Source organism: Heteronotia binoei, chromosome 5 (assembly GCF_032191835.1).
Source record: "Heteronotia binoei isolate CCM8104 ecotype False Entrance Well chromosome 5, APGP_CSIRO_Hbin_v1, whole genome shotgun sequence".
NCBI classification, from domain to species: Eukaryota; Metazoa; Chordata; class Lepidosauria; order Squamata; family Gekkonidae; genus Heteronotia; species Heteronotia binoei.
In genome coordinates, this window is record NC_083227.1 from 36,993,434 (window position 1) to 37,007,010 (window position 13,577).

The window sequence follows — 13,577 nt, forward strand, 5'->3', positions numbered from 1 at the left end:
GCTGGTTGGATCCATGCAACCTTGCAGCTAGACTTAGTACAGATACTAGAAGACCAGCTTTCTGCCTTTGGTGGTTAAGAAAGATGTGTACTAAACCCTGTCCTATCATAATCAAGCTCCCATGAACTTGATTTACTGATTTTAAAAAAACACACTCTTAGCATCAGGGGTTTTTTGTAGCAGGAGCTCCTTTGCATATTAGGCCACACACCCCTGATGTAGCCAATCCTCCAAGAGCTTACGGGGCTCTTAATACAGGACCTATTGTAAGCTCCAGGAGGATTGGCTACATCAGGGGTGTGTGGCCTAATTTGCAAAGGAGTTCCTGTTATTTTTTTTTTTAAAACGCCCTGCTTAGCATCATGCCAAATTCAAACCATGAAAAGGTTTGGAAAAGCGAAACATTTCTTTAGGTGTAGCTTTTGGTGATAAAAGAAGCCACAAACACTAGGATTTTGTCTTTACATGCTAGTCACACAAGTCTGAATTTGCTGTTAAACCCGAGTCCCCCCAGATTGGGATCTGGCACTCTTATAGCCATGGTTAATGCTATATTTATTACTGCAGCTAAATATAAGCCCTGCTAGATAAGACCAGTGATCAATCAAGTCCCGCTTCCTGTTTCATATAGTGGCCTTGGAGGGCCAGTGAACAAGCCAGAGATGCCAACTCGTTTCCTGTCCGAGGCGTATAAAATGACACGCATCATGATATGCAGATATTCAGTAGGTGTAGCTTTTTTCTCAGCAAGATGATAGCCATGGTTTATTTCTGCAAATTGGGCAGCTGTTTACGCACACAGAGTTCGCTGTCAGGAAAAATGCCTTTCCACCCACTTTAAGTCTCACTATTATTAGGAGAGCCAGTTTGGTGTAGTGGTTAAGTGTGCGGACTCTTATCTGGGAGAACCGGGTTTGATTCCCCACTCCTCCACTTGCACCTGCTGAAATGGCCTTGGGTCAGCCATAGCTCTGGCAGAGGTTGTCCTTGAAAGGGCAGCTGCTGTGAGAGCCCTCTCCAACCCCACCCACCTCACAGGGTGTCTGTTGTGGGGGAGGAAGGTAAAGGAGATTGTGAGCCGCTCTGAGACTCTTCGGAGTGGAGGGCGGGATATAAATCCAATGTCTTCTTCTTATTATTATTATTATGCTTCTGTTCTCCAAGTCACCCATCCAAATCCAAGCTCCCGGGTCTGGATTTTTAAATAACATTTTTTGGTTTCTCTGGAATCCATTGGTGATGAGCGGTTTTTTTAAAAAATAAACATTACATTTATAAATCCGTTTGTTAGACATCTGTGTGACATACTTATCACCAAGAGATAGGAATGTGTATAGTTCCTGAGTTACTGGTAGCCAAACAAAAAGGGTATTAGATAGATTCATGAGGACAGATCCTTCAGTAGCTACTAGCCATGGTGACTAAAGGCAGTCTCCATATTTAGAGGCAGCAATTCTATGAATGTCGTGCTAGGAGGGAAAATCTGTTCCCAATTTGTTGGCCTTCCAGAACATCTGGTTGGCCACAGTGTGAAACAGGATGCTGGACTAGATGGGACCACTGGTCTGATCCAGCATGGCTCTTCTCACATTAGGTAAGGCAGTCGCCTGCACATACCCTGACACTCACTTTAGTGTACAAGCAGTGACAGACAAAAGTAGAATATTAAGTCACTACCCTCAAATCTAAATTCAGTAACACGAACCAGACACACAACATTTATAATTAATGTAAAAATTCAGGAGTGTCATAGATGAACTAGAGTGGAAATCAGGGCACTTTTTTTTGTAGCAGGAACTCCCTTGCATATTAGGCCACACACCCCTGATGTAGCTAATCCTCCTGGAGCTTACAGTAAGCCCTGTAAGCTCTTGGGGGATTGGCTACATCAGGGGTGTGTGGCCTAATATGCAAAGAAGTTCCTGCTACAAAAAAAAGCCCTGGAGGAAAGAACTGATTTGCCAGCTGTAACCTGAAATGAAGATGAATCGCTGCTACCCAATATTGGTTACTGGAAATGTCAGGAGTGTCAAGGAACTTGAGGTATTTACACTCTGTTTCCTGTACCTGGGTAATGTCTTCTATTTTTTGTTGTCTTCACCTTCAGCTTTGGGTGATTTGGGATTTCCTGTGTAAAGTGTGTATGGGGAGGAGGGTTGTTACACATGAGAGAGGATACATGACAGAAAATAGTGAAAGGAATTAAATCCTGCCCTCTCCCATGCCATTTACTACAGCTCTTCTATTTCTTTAAATATTTCTTTTCAGACCTGTTTCTCTTCCAGAAGAGAAATACACATGGATTCTCTGGGCAAGTGCTTCTACTTCCCCCTACTCTTTGGCAAACCTGACAATAATAACTCAAAAGAGTTCCATTGGACCCTTAAATACTGTGAAATATCGAGACATAAAGCAGCCATGGCTTACTCCAACCTTGCTTGGATATGTGCTATTCTTCCTACCCCATCCCCAGCCTACTGTGACAAATAGGTGTCCACAGAGGTGCCAGACAGAATGTGAAAGGTGTGTGTGTTTACAACTAGACCTAGGAGAGGAGCAAGAGGAAGAAGCAGAAAATGTCTCCTCTCCCAATGGCAGTGGTATGTTTTAGGGCTGTAACCCCTTTTTCCTTTCCCCTTTCCAGAGGCACTCAACTTGTGTGGAGGCACTGGTATGCTAATCACTTCAAACTGGGATGCAAATACACCTGATTCTCATTGGCTTGCATTTCATGGTGCATACTGCATTATCTCTACAGCAGGTACCCGCTGACAGAATTTAGAAGGTTCAAAGGACTTCATGTGCATTATCTCTCAATCCTTAGGATTATTATTCCTGTATGTGTCTTTTGTGTGTGTGTGTGTGCGCGCGTGTATGGAGAGAAACAGAGGTTGTAGGACAGTAGATTGGAAAGGCTGCCTCACGGCAGAGGGGAGATTCAAGTCCAGATTCCTATCTCAGTTTTATAAATATTATACTGCCTCAACTCGGTTGTAGAAAAAGACCAGATGAAAAAGAGCACAATAATATTAACGATGGGCCCAGGCACTGTACTAGCCACGAAGAGTGGCTGGTTCCACCACTACTGACTCTTGCATCACTTCAGAGGTGGCTTTGGTCCTCTTCCACACCAAGTAAGTCACATATCCTTTCCGGCGAGGTTTGTTTTTCTCTTCCTGGAGCAGGCATCTGGCTGGCTGCAGAGGAAGTTCTTCTCCAGGGAGCACCTGGTACTACTCACCCCAGTGTTGTCCAGGTAGGCACACACATTGTCTCCTCGCACAAGAAACCTGAAATAAGCATTTTTAAATGATTAAACAGGACTTCTTTATTCCACGTTTCCTCAGAGTTGTTCAGAGCAGCGAACAGGATTCTCTCATAGCTACAGGCATATTTAGCTGTGAGGGTGTCTATTGTTCTGAATTTCTGAATTAACTTAAGTTCAACAGTGTAGTAGTTTCCCCCGGAGATTTCTTTTTCTGAGTACTGTCACTTTAAAAATCAGGTAGCCAGCTTGAGGTTGACTCAGCCTTCCATCCTTCCGAGGTCAGGTCGGTAAAATGAGTACCCAGCTTGCTGGGGGGAAGTGTAGATCACTGGGGAAGGCAATGGCACCCCGTAAAAAGTCTGCCATGAAAACGTGAAAGCAACATCACCCCAGAGTCAGAAACGACTGGTGCTTGCACAGGGGAACTTTCCTTTCCATTTAAAAAAATTATTTACAACCTCCCTCTCAACTTGTGACTGGAATAAAAGAGCTCAGAGATTTCTGTTTCTATTTGCTTCTGATGAAGGGAGCTTTGACTCTTGAAACTCATACTTCTGAAACTCCTGTTTAAGGTGTTACTACTGGACTAAAATCGAACTGCTACTTCCACTGCAGATCAGCACCACTCCCCATTGAAACAAGCCTACTCTTGACAGACATTATGGTCTATATTGCAGTGCCATCTGCTGGGGTGGAATAAACATAGCAGCAAGAATTCATCCAGTTAAACTGGGATGGGTTAATGCTCCCTAGGAACTTGCTAGTTTAGAGCAGCAAATCTTTAACTTTACATTCAGACCAAGACAGGACTTTGTTCTAAATGCTACCAAGTTTTCTTTTATATACAATGAATAGCATGTGTAGTTTCCCCACATGTAGTAAGTTGTAGATGATATTGTGCAGAGACAATTTTTTAATCTGTTCTCACATGATGCTACAAAGCCCCTTCCCAAAATTATCTCTACTATTATTCCAGTAGAAGTTGTAATTGAAGCTGTTTGCCCTCATCTAACATGTCGACTCTTATTAAACTAGAACTTTCTTGTGTAAAAAGAAAGTTTGGCAACGAAAATTTATTTGCTCTGTGAAGCACAAAAACACCCTCCCAGAGCGAGAGAAACTTTTTGCACATGTTCAAATACAACCCGGGGGGGGGGGAGGGAGGGAGAACACACAGGAACACAGTTCTGGCTGGCTTGGCTTCAGGGGGTTTGCATAATATGCAAATGAGTTCATACTGGGCTTTTTCTACAAAGCAATGCCCTGAATACAACCTTAGAAAGCATAGAAAGCTACAGCATTTCCATTTTGTTGGGCAGTCATAAAAACTGTTCTTGACTGAGATATGGTTAAGACAAAGTCATAGCCTATGTGAACATAATGTAAATATCACATTAGTATAGGAAAAATTTGGCATGCAAATTATTACAGCATTTACAGAGGTGGGTTCCTGAGGTAAAAAGACAAAGAATCAACAATATCAAGAAATATGCAAAAACAATGGTCACCGGATAGCAGAGAGCTGTGTGCAATATCACACAACAAGGATGTGGTGGTTTTTTGTTTGCAGGAAATGCAAAAATCTTCCAGCCTGCTTGGCATAAGCATAATGTTTTTTCATTATGTTCTGGGAGCCTATCCCATTCTACCATATCCTGTGACCTTTCAGATCCCCCTGTGACCCACCCCTAGACATCTGAATCCTGGAAATCTGTTGCCTAAAGGAAACTGAAACAAAAATGTCCTTCCAGAGATGGCATTCAGAGTTTTCCATAAAATGCTGAGCATATTCCAGATACTTTGATGTTGAATATGATCCAGATATTCTCTAAATGCTAAAATATGTTCCATATACTTGACATCTGGCCAGGGCATTTTTTTGTAGCAGGAACTCCTTTGCATATTAGGCCACACACCCTTGATGTAGCTAATCCTCCTGGAGCTTACAGTAGGTCCTGTACTAAGAGCCCTGAAAGCTCCTGGAGGATTGGCTACATCAGGGGTGTGTGGCCGAATATGCAAAGGAGTTCCTGCTACAAAAAAAAAGAAGCCCTGCATATGGCTATGACACTTGGCTTCAGCATTTTATATTTGACAGAATTTGAAAGTTGGCATTTAATACTATACTTTTTAATAACGCAATGTCACTGATATTAAAACTGATAAGTCACAATGACCTTCAGTATGTATTTCACACTATTTTCAGAGCTGACTGCTTATAAATTTTCACGCTTGATTCTCACTAATATAACCAAGAATTGCCAATGGAACCACAGAACAAAACATTTGAGATTTGAGATAAAAGTTTCACAAAGAATAAATTTAAATTCGTAATTTAAATAGGAAACTGAAAGCTTAAGACAAATCTCAAACAACTGGGAAGATTCATTTTAGCCCAAAATAAAACCTGGCTTGGCCAATCTGTTAGTTTCATTTAGCTTCTAGGAGATGAATGATGAAGCTGTTTTATACCACTTGGGCCATCTGTCTACATATCTGTCTCAGGTTTTGTCAGTGCTGATGGGCAGCAGGTGTCAAAAAGACCATGTTTCTGAGCACTTCCAGTTCTTAGTCATGGATCCATCAGAGAACCTCCGTGCACACAGTGGGATGATTTTTGCTATTCCTGGAGGTCCCCGTCTCCCAGAAGCAGTGTTTCAGACGGCATCTTGGACTACAGCATGAAGTAGGGAAATCATATGCTGCAGACCGAAATCCCTTCCAGTCACAGAAACCTTCTGGTAGTATCAACCCCTTTCTGTGAATATTCCAATAACTAGGGGTGCTGCAATTTTCTCAGGGAGCTTGTTCAGTTGTTATAAGCCCCTTCACAGTTGATCCAGCAAATCAGCTGTGAGTTGTCTCTGAACCACATTCCCTCTTAGCAAAATAACTACATAGTGAATATGTGAAAGGAAGAAGAGCTCCCTTTCCTACAGGCTGGGCTGGGTCAGAAACAAGGCTTTTGGCCTCTGCATTGCAAAAGGAAGCAGAGAAAGAGCTCATTTCTCTTTCCCTCTCAAGCTGGACGGGGACATTTTCCTGAGCTCCGCATTGGAAAAGCAAACTATTTTTATGAGCTCCTCATTGCAAAAGTGAGAAGAGCAGAATTTCCCCAGCAAGAGATCAAAAAACCCTCAGGTGATCTCTGCAAGTAGCCTGTTCCTGCAAATTCACATGAACAGTTGTGAACAGCCAAACAGGTCATCCATTAATTGACTGCCTGATCACCACTTGTGAAAGGGAATCAAGCCAAAGTAGCAGGCATTTGAGAATTCCTGTCAATGACTGAACCAGGGACCATCTACATACAAAGCAAGTGCTCAACTGTCAGTTATAGCCTCTTCCTCTGAATCCAAACCCTTTGCATACAATGAATGTAATTCACCACTAAGCCAAACCCCCACCTTGTTCCCAGTAACTTGGGTAGCAGCCCTGAATGTGTTTTTTTCACTTTTCAGGTGTGTTTAGCTAATGATCCACCTGGAGAACAGTGGGTAATGTGCATTAGCTCCAGAAGCTTGTGTTAGAAATTCCCTTTACAACATGCAAATACTGAAAGACAAATGGAGAGAGGTTCAAGAAAAAAAAATACTCACTGATCTTCAAACTCTGTGCCATTCTGCCATTTCCATACCAGGCCTGTTTGCCTTGAGAGGCCAATCCAATGATGAACAGGGCGAGTCATGTTCACTAAAAAACTCTAGAAGATAAATAAAGGAATGATTAATATACCTCTGTGTTAGAACTCTCTCTACATCAAGGTCCCTAGTCTTGTTGAGCCTGTAGGCATTTTTAGAATTTTGAAAATGGGGAATGGGTGCCACCACCCAAAAGAGGCAATCAGAAAATGATTGCTACAGGGTTCTTGGGCCAACAAAAAAATGCTGTGTGAGCAAAGTATCACCCTTCAATGAAGGCAGGTGGTTTTTATGGATGTTCCCTGGAGATACAAAGGCCTCCTGGGTTCTTCTGAAGTGCCTCCTGTTCCACTGAGATGGAGGAAAATCAGGATTGGCTTTTGCTTTAGAGAAGAAATGCTTTGATGAAGAAGCAAATGGGTATCAGGAAATGCATTGGCAGGAGCCCTTTTGGAAACTGCTGCTGTATATTCTACCTCTGTAAACTTGTGCACTGAAATCAGATACTGCAAGGCTATACATATTCCTTCATAAATTTGGTACACAGTGAGAGAGCAGACTGGGAGAAAATTAACTTAATAACATATCTACCCCCCACCCCCATTTTGGGTTCTAATTATTTTTTTTACAACAATCACAATTTGGAAAGCAGTTCCTTTTAAAAGTTTTAGAAAGAGAAAGGTATCAGGTACTTAATTCGGCAAGTTCATATACAAAACAACAATATTACCCCCTTCTTAATATTTTTGGCTGCTAACATTTTGTAGGAGGAAGGGCTCAACTTTCATTACACCTGCCTCTGCTGTCAATGGATTCTCTCCAACAAGAGCCTTTAATGTTTGCATCTATACATTAACAGTGACATGGGGCCCCTACCTTCAGATACCTAAATCCATAGATCAAGGCTGCACAGATGCTGAAGAAATTTTTCTGCAAACCTGGTGTACTCCCCAGGTTTGCAAAAAAAAAAACCCGAAATGGTTAAATTCACCCAAAGTAAAATGAAAAGTTAAAAAGTGTCGTATGCACTTGCACATTTTCTTCAAATGAAGCTCTGCCCACCACACCCAAGTGCAGTCCCTCTCTGACCCTGGAAAGAAGCTGCTATTCACTATGACCCTCCCAGATGGAAAAAGTTGTTCTGACAAATGTTGCTGTGGCCTCAGACCAAGAGCTGTCCCTTTAAACTTGAGTTCCACTCCCCAGGGTGTCCTCATTGGCCATTCAACTGTGCTTCCCTCCCAAGCCTTCTCACCTTAGACCACAGTCCCCCAAGCTGCCTATGCCAGCATTGCGTTATCTGCTTGAACTCCATTGCTTTTCATGAGTAATGCAGTCTTCTCTTGCCCTTCCCAAGAAACTCACTCACACATCTCCTTTTAAATGTGCAGCCCTCCTGCCAGCATCTGCTCACCATCACTTGTCAATCAGTCGGGCTGCCTGAAGTTTCTTGATGCTGCTCAAGTCCTGAGGGCCTGCTTGACAGCCCCAGTTGCAGCCATTCCACTCCTGTAGCTTGGTCCTCCAAGTGGTATCCTCTCCCTTTTAAAACTGATCAAGCATCTGGAAAAGTACTGGCTGTTTTGCCACTGCTGAGTACTTTGCCACTGCTCTTCTTTTGCTTGTTTCCTTGGGCCAGAGTTGCAAGTTTGGACTATGATGCTTGTCAAAGTCCGGACTTTGCCAGAAATTCAACGAGGGAGGATGGGTCTATTGCAATGGTTTCCATTCTTCACTGCTATCACTCGGGGTGGGAAAAACAACTCCTGTACAAGCACCTGCAAGCAAAACTGAGGCATACAGAGATGGCATTTGCATGCCTTGTCCCTGTGCCCTTATTCTGAAGTCTTATTCTGGTTGGCTTCATGATCTCAGACCTGATTGGCTATGTAGCACCACACTGTCATCACACTGAACAAGTGATCCTTGATTGACTTAATAGTAGCCTGAAAAAAGAACCCTCCTATTTTTAATTTTAGTATTTTTTTAGCAACAGATGACATCAAATCAAAGGTATGTGTGCTATGTGCTGTCAAGTCACTTCCAAAGGAGGAGTGAAAGGGGGTGAAAAATGGAAGATTTGGGGCAGGCTTTTTGAGAACATTTCAATTCCCCTGGAAATTCCCTTTTTTCTGGACCAAGAATGTTTCCCCGTGGCATGTCAGGATGAAGGAAGAACAGCAGCACACAATAGTGACTATACACATGCTTGCTTCAGATGCTCAACCTGCCAGTTATTGATACATACATATTCCTTACCAGATCCCACTGCGAATCAATCAGTGCCAAGGTAGCACCAAATGTGGAACATTTTGTTTCACTGCTATTCCAATCCCCATCATCTTCAGATTTATAGTAGCATTTTCCATGGTACCCAATCCAGTGTTGTGGGCAGGCAGCGTCAGCAAGAGGAGGACACGGTGAACAAGGCTGTGGTTTTCGAACTAAAAGAAAAACAGAGTGATCAGATTTCAGGCAGCACATGAAGTCTTTTATACTATCTGGCCATTGGTCCATCTAGTTCAACAGTTTGGCGGTGGTTATCCAGGAGCTCAGAAAAGACTGGGCTTTTTTTGTAGCAGGAACTCTTTTGCATATTAGGCCACACACCCCTGATGTAGCCAATCCTCCAAGAAGTTAAGGGCTCTTCTTACAGGGCCTACTGTAAGCTCTTGAAGGATTGGCTACATCAGGGGGGCGTAGCCTAATATGCAAAGGAGTTCCTGCTAAAAAAAAAGCCCTGTCAGACCTGAGGTTAGCTGGAGATGCCAAGAAGGGGCCATGACACAGTGCAGAGCATTTGCTCGGCATCTAGAAGGTCCCAGGTTCAATGCACAGCATCTCCAGTTAAAAGGATCTGGTATTAGGTGATGGGAAAGACCTCGACCTGAAACTCTAGATAGTTGCTGCTAATCCAAGTAGACAATACAGCCTCTGATGGGTCAAGGGTCTGATTCTGATCAAGGCAGTCTCACGCCATGTGTGTTCATGTGTAGGACTGAAGCCAGGACCTTAAATTTGCTAAGCATTGTGCCCTATCACTAATTTCCTGCCCAGCAACAGGAAGTTTGGTTCCTCCTTAGTATTCAGATTTTTAACCAAAGTTAAGAATTCCAGTTATGACAACTGACCTGAAATCTGTTCAGTTACCTGTATTCAGATATTAAACTAAACTGAGTAAGCTGATTACTACCTTGTCTTCAGCTAGTACATCACGACAGACAGTGGGTGCTTTCACACACACTAAATAATTTGTTTCAATGAAATTTGCTATTATATTTCACTGTGTAAAATGGAAAAAATCTTGCAAATCGCTACTGTGTGAAAGCACCCAGTGTGGTGTAATGGTCATAATGTTGGACCAGGATCTGGAAAATCACGATTCAAATTCCTTCTTAGCCTCACTGGGCACCAGTCACTCTCTCTCAGCCTAACTAACCTCTTGTGAGAAAAAAATGAGGAACTGAGAACCAAGGGAATAAAAAAATGAGGAACAGAGAACCCTTAACCCATTCACCTATCTTTCAAACTGTGCAGCATATCTTAATTTAAGTACTAAAAAAGACAAAGGATAAGATTGTTATGCACTCACCAGCCAATGCAATGATGACAATGAGCAGAACTGTAACCACAAGGGTGACTGCCAAGGGGTATTTTTTATCTGTAATGCACTTTGGGATGAAAGCTGAAAAACAACATGAGAATGAGAATATAGTGGTCACAAGAATGAAACACACAAGCCCCTCTTTAAAGAACTTATCCAAGTTTGTTTCTCAAAAGGCAAGATAGGCCTCATTGAGCTGTTTTTCATGAGAGACATCATGAAGGCATGCACAATGCCATTGTTACTACATCTCTGGATATAATTTTTCCTCAAAAATTGGCCCTGAGGAAAGAAATCAGGAGCAGGACTGGACACAACACCACAGTCTTTCTTCTACCTTTCCCTTGTCCATCTCATTGTGAAGAGAACCAAATGACAGAACGGGGGCATCTGACCTATTATTCAACGCCAGATTCCCCCAGACACTGGGGAATCTTGAGGCCTGTTCCTCATCTCTCTCTGGAACAATCTGAGACCAGGGGTAGCTAGGCAGGGATCTGAACAGGCCGTTCAACCTGCAAAGAATCCAGCCTCTCTGAAATTGGTTTTCTGTCTTACCTCAGAACTGATCAGCCTCATAATTCCTGCAACACAGCTGCCCAAAGTACAAGGCCCCTTCCCAAGGGAAAACAAAGCTGGCATCCCATCTAGAATCTATAAAGTCATATAAACAGACACCTCAAATGGCCATAAACAAGGCTCTAATAGCACACAATGTTGTTCTGCTCTTTAAGCTAACTAGGTCTGGCATTTTTGGAAGATCTCATTATAAATGCAACAAAATAAATTATTAGTTTTACCAGCATGTCCTGATTGCCCCGCCTTAATTGTCTTGGGATGCTGGACAATCAGTTCGGAGTCTACGGTTTCTCTTGCTGCCTCTGTCCAGAAGCAAAAATGACTGAGAATTATTATGATTAGCCCAGATCCTAAAGGATAAAGTGTAGCCATATGAAAATGGGTCAGTACTGTGTATTGCATGCCCCATAAGAGTGGCAGAGATGAGCTGCTAACACAGTTAAGGTGGGAGAATTCAATAATTCAATAATAATAAGTAAATACCTCCATGAAATATGATCAACAGTTTTTTCAGAACGGAAGGAGGCTGTTTCCATCAGGTCTCCATTTTGGTTGGCCTTTCTCTTTTCTCCCCCACTTTAGCTGTGTGACCTGCTGATCTCTGCCAGTCGTATAGTGCCCAATACACAGTGCTGGCCCATTTTCATCAGAAAAAGCAAGAACTACAAGAGAGGAGATGACTGAGAGGTGATATGCTCACCATTTTCAAGTACTTCAAGTACTCGTATACAGGATTGTGCGGAGTTGTTTTCTGTTGCCCCAGAAGGGCGGACCAGAACCAAAGGGTTGAAATTAAATCAGAAGAGTTTTCAACTAAATATTAGGAAGAACTTCCTGACAAAGCAGTTCCTCAGTGGAACAGGCTTCCTTGGGAAGTGGTGGGCTCTCCTTTGGAGGTTTTTAAACAGAGGCTAGATGGCCATCTGACAGCAATGCTGATTCTGTGAACTTACACAGATGATGAGAGGGAGGACAGGAGAGGTTGCATCAGTGCTTAGTTCTCACGGCCCTTTCTTATATGCCCAGGGAAATACTGATTGCCACTTTGGGGTCAGGAAGCAATTTTCCTCCAGGCCAGTTTGGCCAGGGATCCTGGAGGGTTTTTTGCCATCTTCTAGGCATGGAACAAGGCTCACTGGCAATGTTCCTTCTAAGCTGCATGTGAGCTAGCTCACAGTTTGTTAGCCTCCAGCTTACACATTTCTGCACTAGCTCAGGAAAAATGGCCCCAGAGCAACCTAATTCATGTAGTAGCTCACAACTGTAATGCCAGAAGCTCACGAAGTACTAGAATTTTTGCTCACAAGACTCCACAGCTTAAGAGGGAACATTGCTTACTGGATGTGTGTAGGGGAGGTTATTAGTGAATTTCCTGCATTGTCCTGGGAGTTGGAATATATGACCCTGGAGATCCCTTCTGAACTCTATGACTTGAGGAACACCCACTCAAATTCTGTGAGAACATATGGAAAAACTGATAGCCCAAAGACATATGGAGTAAGGTTTCAGGCTATTAATCAGGCATTTCTGGCAAATGATTGAAGTGCATCTTGGCACAAATATTTTTATTACATTAGCATCCCTCATTAATCTTAAATTCCAGTTACATCAGCACTTTTAACTAATAAGGTTTTCTTCTCACATAAGAGTTTAGATCTATCTCCACTTTGCAGTTATGCAGCCAAGACCATCCCGATACTGCCCCAGTATTTCTCTTAGAGCCCAGGAACTTCTCCACCACACTTCCCATTAATCAGGAATCTCTCCCCTAGGAAAACTGAATCTCTTATATCCAGGCCTTTTTTTGTAGTAGGAACTCCTCTGCATATTAAGCCACATACCCCTGATGTAGCTAATCCTCCAAGAGATGACAGGACTCTTAGTACAGGGCCTACTGTAAGCTCCAGGAGGATTGGCTACATCAGGGGTGTGCAGCCAAAAAAGCAAAGGCGTTATATCCTATTCAATGACAAATCCTATCACTAACATCAGAATTCTTCTCTAAATGAGCTGTGCTCTGCTTACCATACCACACTAAGCTCTACACTGCATGGTAGATTCCATGTACTTTTTTGTTCTCCATTCCCCTTGGAATATTACTCCTCAGATCTCCACCTCTAACTCCAGCCATCAGCCCTCTGGTTGTTTCCAGATTTCTTTTTGGATTACTGGCTTCTTAAACATTTGGGAATCTCCCAGCAGAATCTTCACTCGAGCTCAACAGTAACAGATGTTTCCTCTTTCCCTTCCTGCTCCCATCCTTGAGTAGGCATTCTTTCTGCTTAGCCTAGGAGCTTTGTTACTTGGTCAAAAACAATCTGTAATGCATCATTCCCCCATAGGCCAGGTATGAAACCTAAGCCTGCAGCTCCTTTAACAATAACTGTGTGAAGTGGCAAAACGTCTCTTCTGCTCCGCTTCCGCAGAGTGAATCTGCAGCAGCCAGGGGAAAGCCAGTCTTATTTACACAGACTATTAAGTATGT

The 13,577-nt window shown here is 42.8% G+C and overlaps 1 protein-coding gene across 2 annotated transcripts in view; it reads right to left on the reverse strand.

Moving 5' to 3' along the window:
* Positions 1-2,257: 2,257 nt before the first annotated feature.
* LOC132571443 (C-type lectin domain family 2 member D-like) overlaps positions 2,258-13,577 on the reverse strand; it is a 33,338-nt gene continuing 22,018 nt past the window's right edge. The window contains exons 3-7 of one of the 2 annotated variants that reach the window (XM_060238236.1): positions 11,314-11,394; positions 10,502-10,594; positions 9,169-9,353; positions 6,868-6,971; positions 2,258-3,290 (exon numbers count right to left, since the gene is read on the reverse strand). In XM_060238236.1, the coding sequence (XP_060094219.1) occupies positions 3,140-3,290; positions 6,868-6,971; positions 9,169-9,353; positions 10,502-10,594; positions 11,314-11,394 (614 nt within the window). In that variant the 3' untranslated portion in view covers positions 2,258-3,139. The remainder of the gene's footprint in view (positions 3,291-6,867; positions 6,972-9,168; positions 9,354-10,501; positions 10,595-11,313; positions 11,395-13,577) is intronic. The other variant, XM_060238237.1, reaches the window with a different exon arrangement.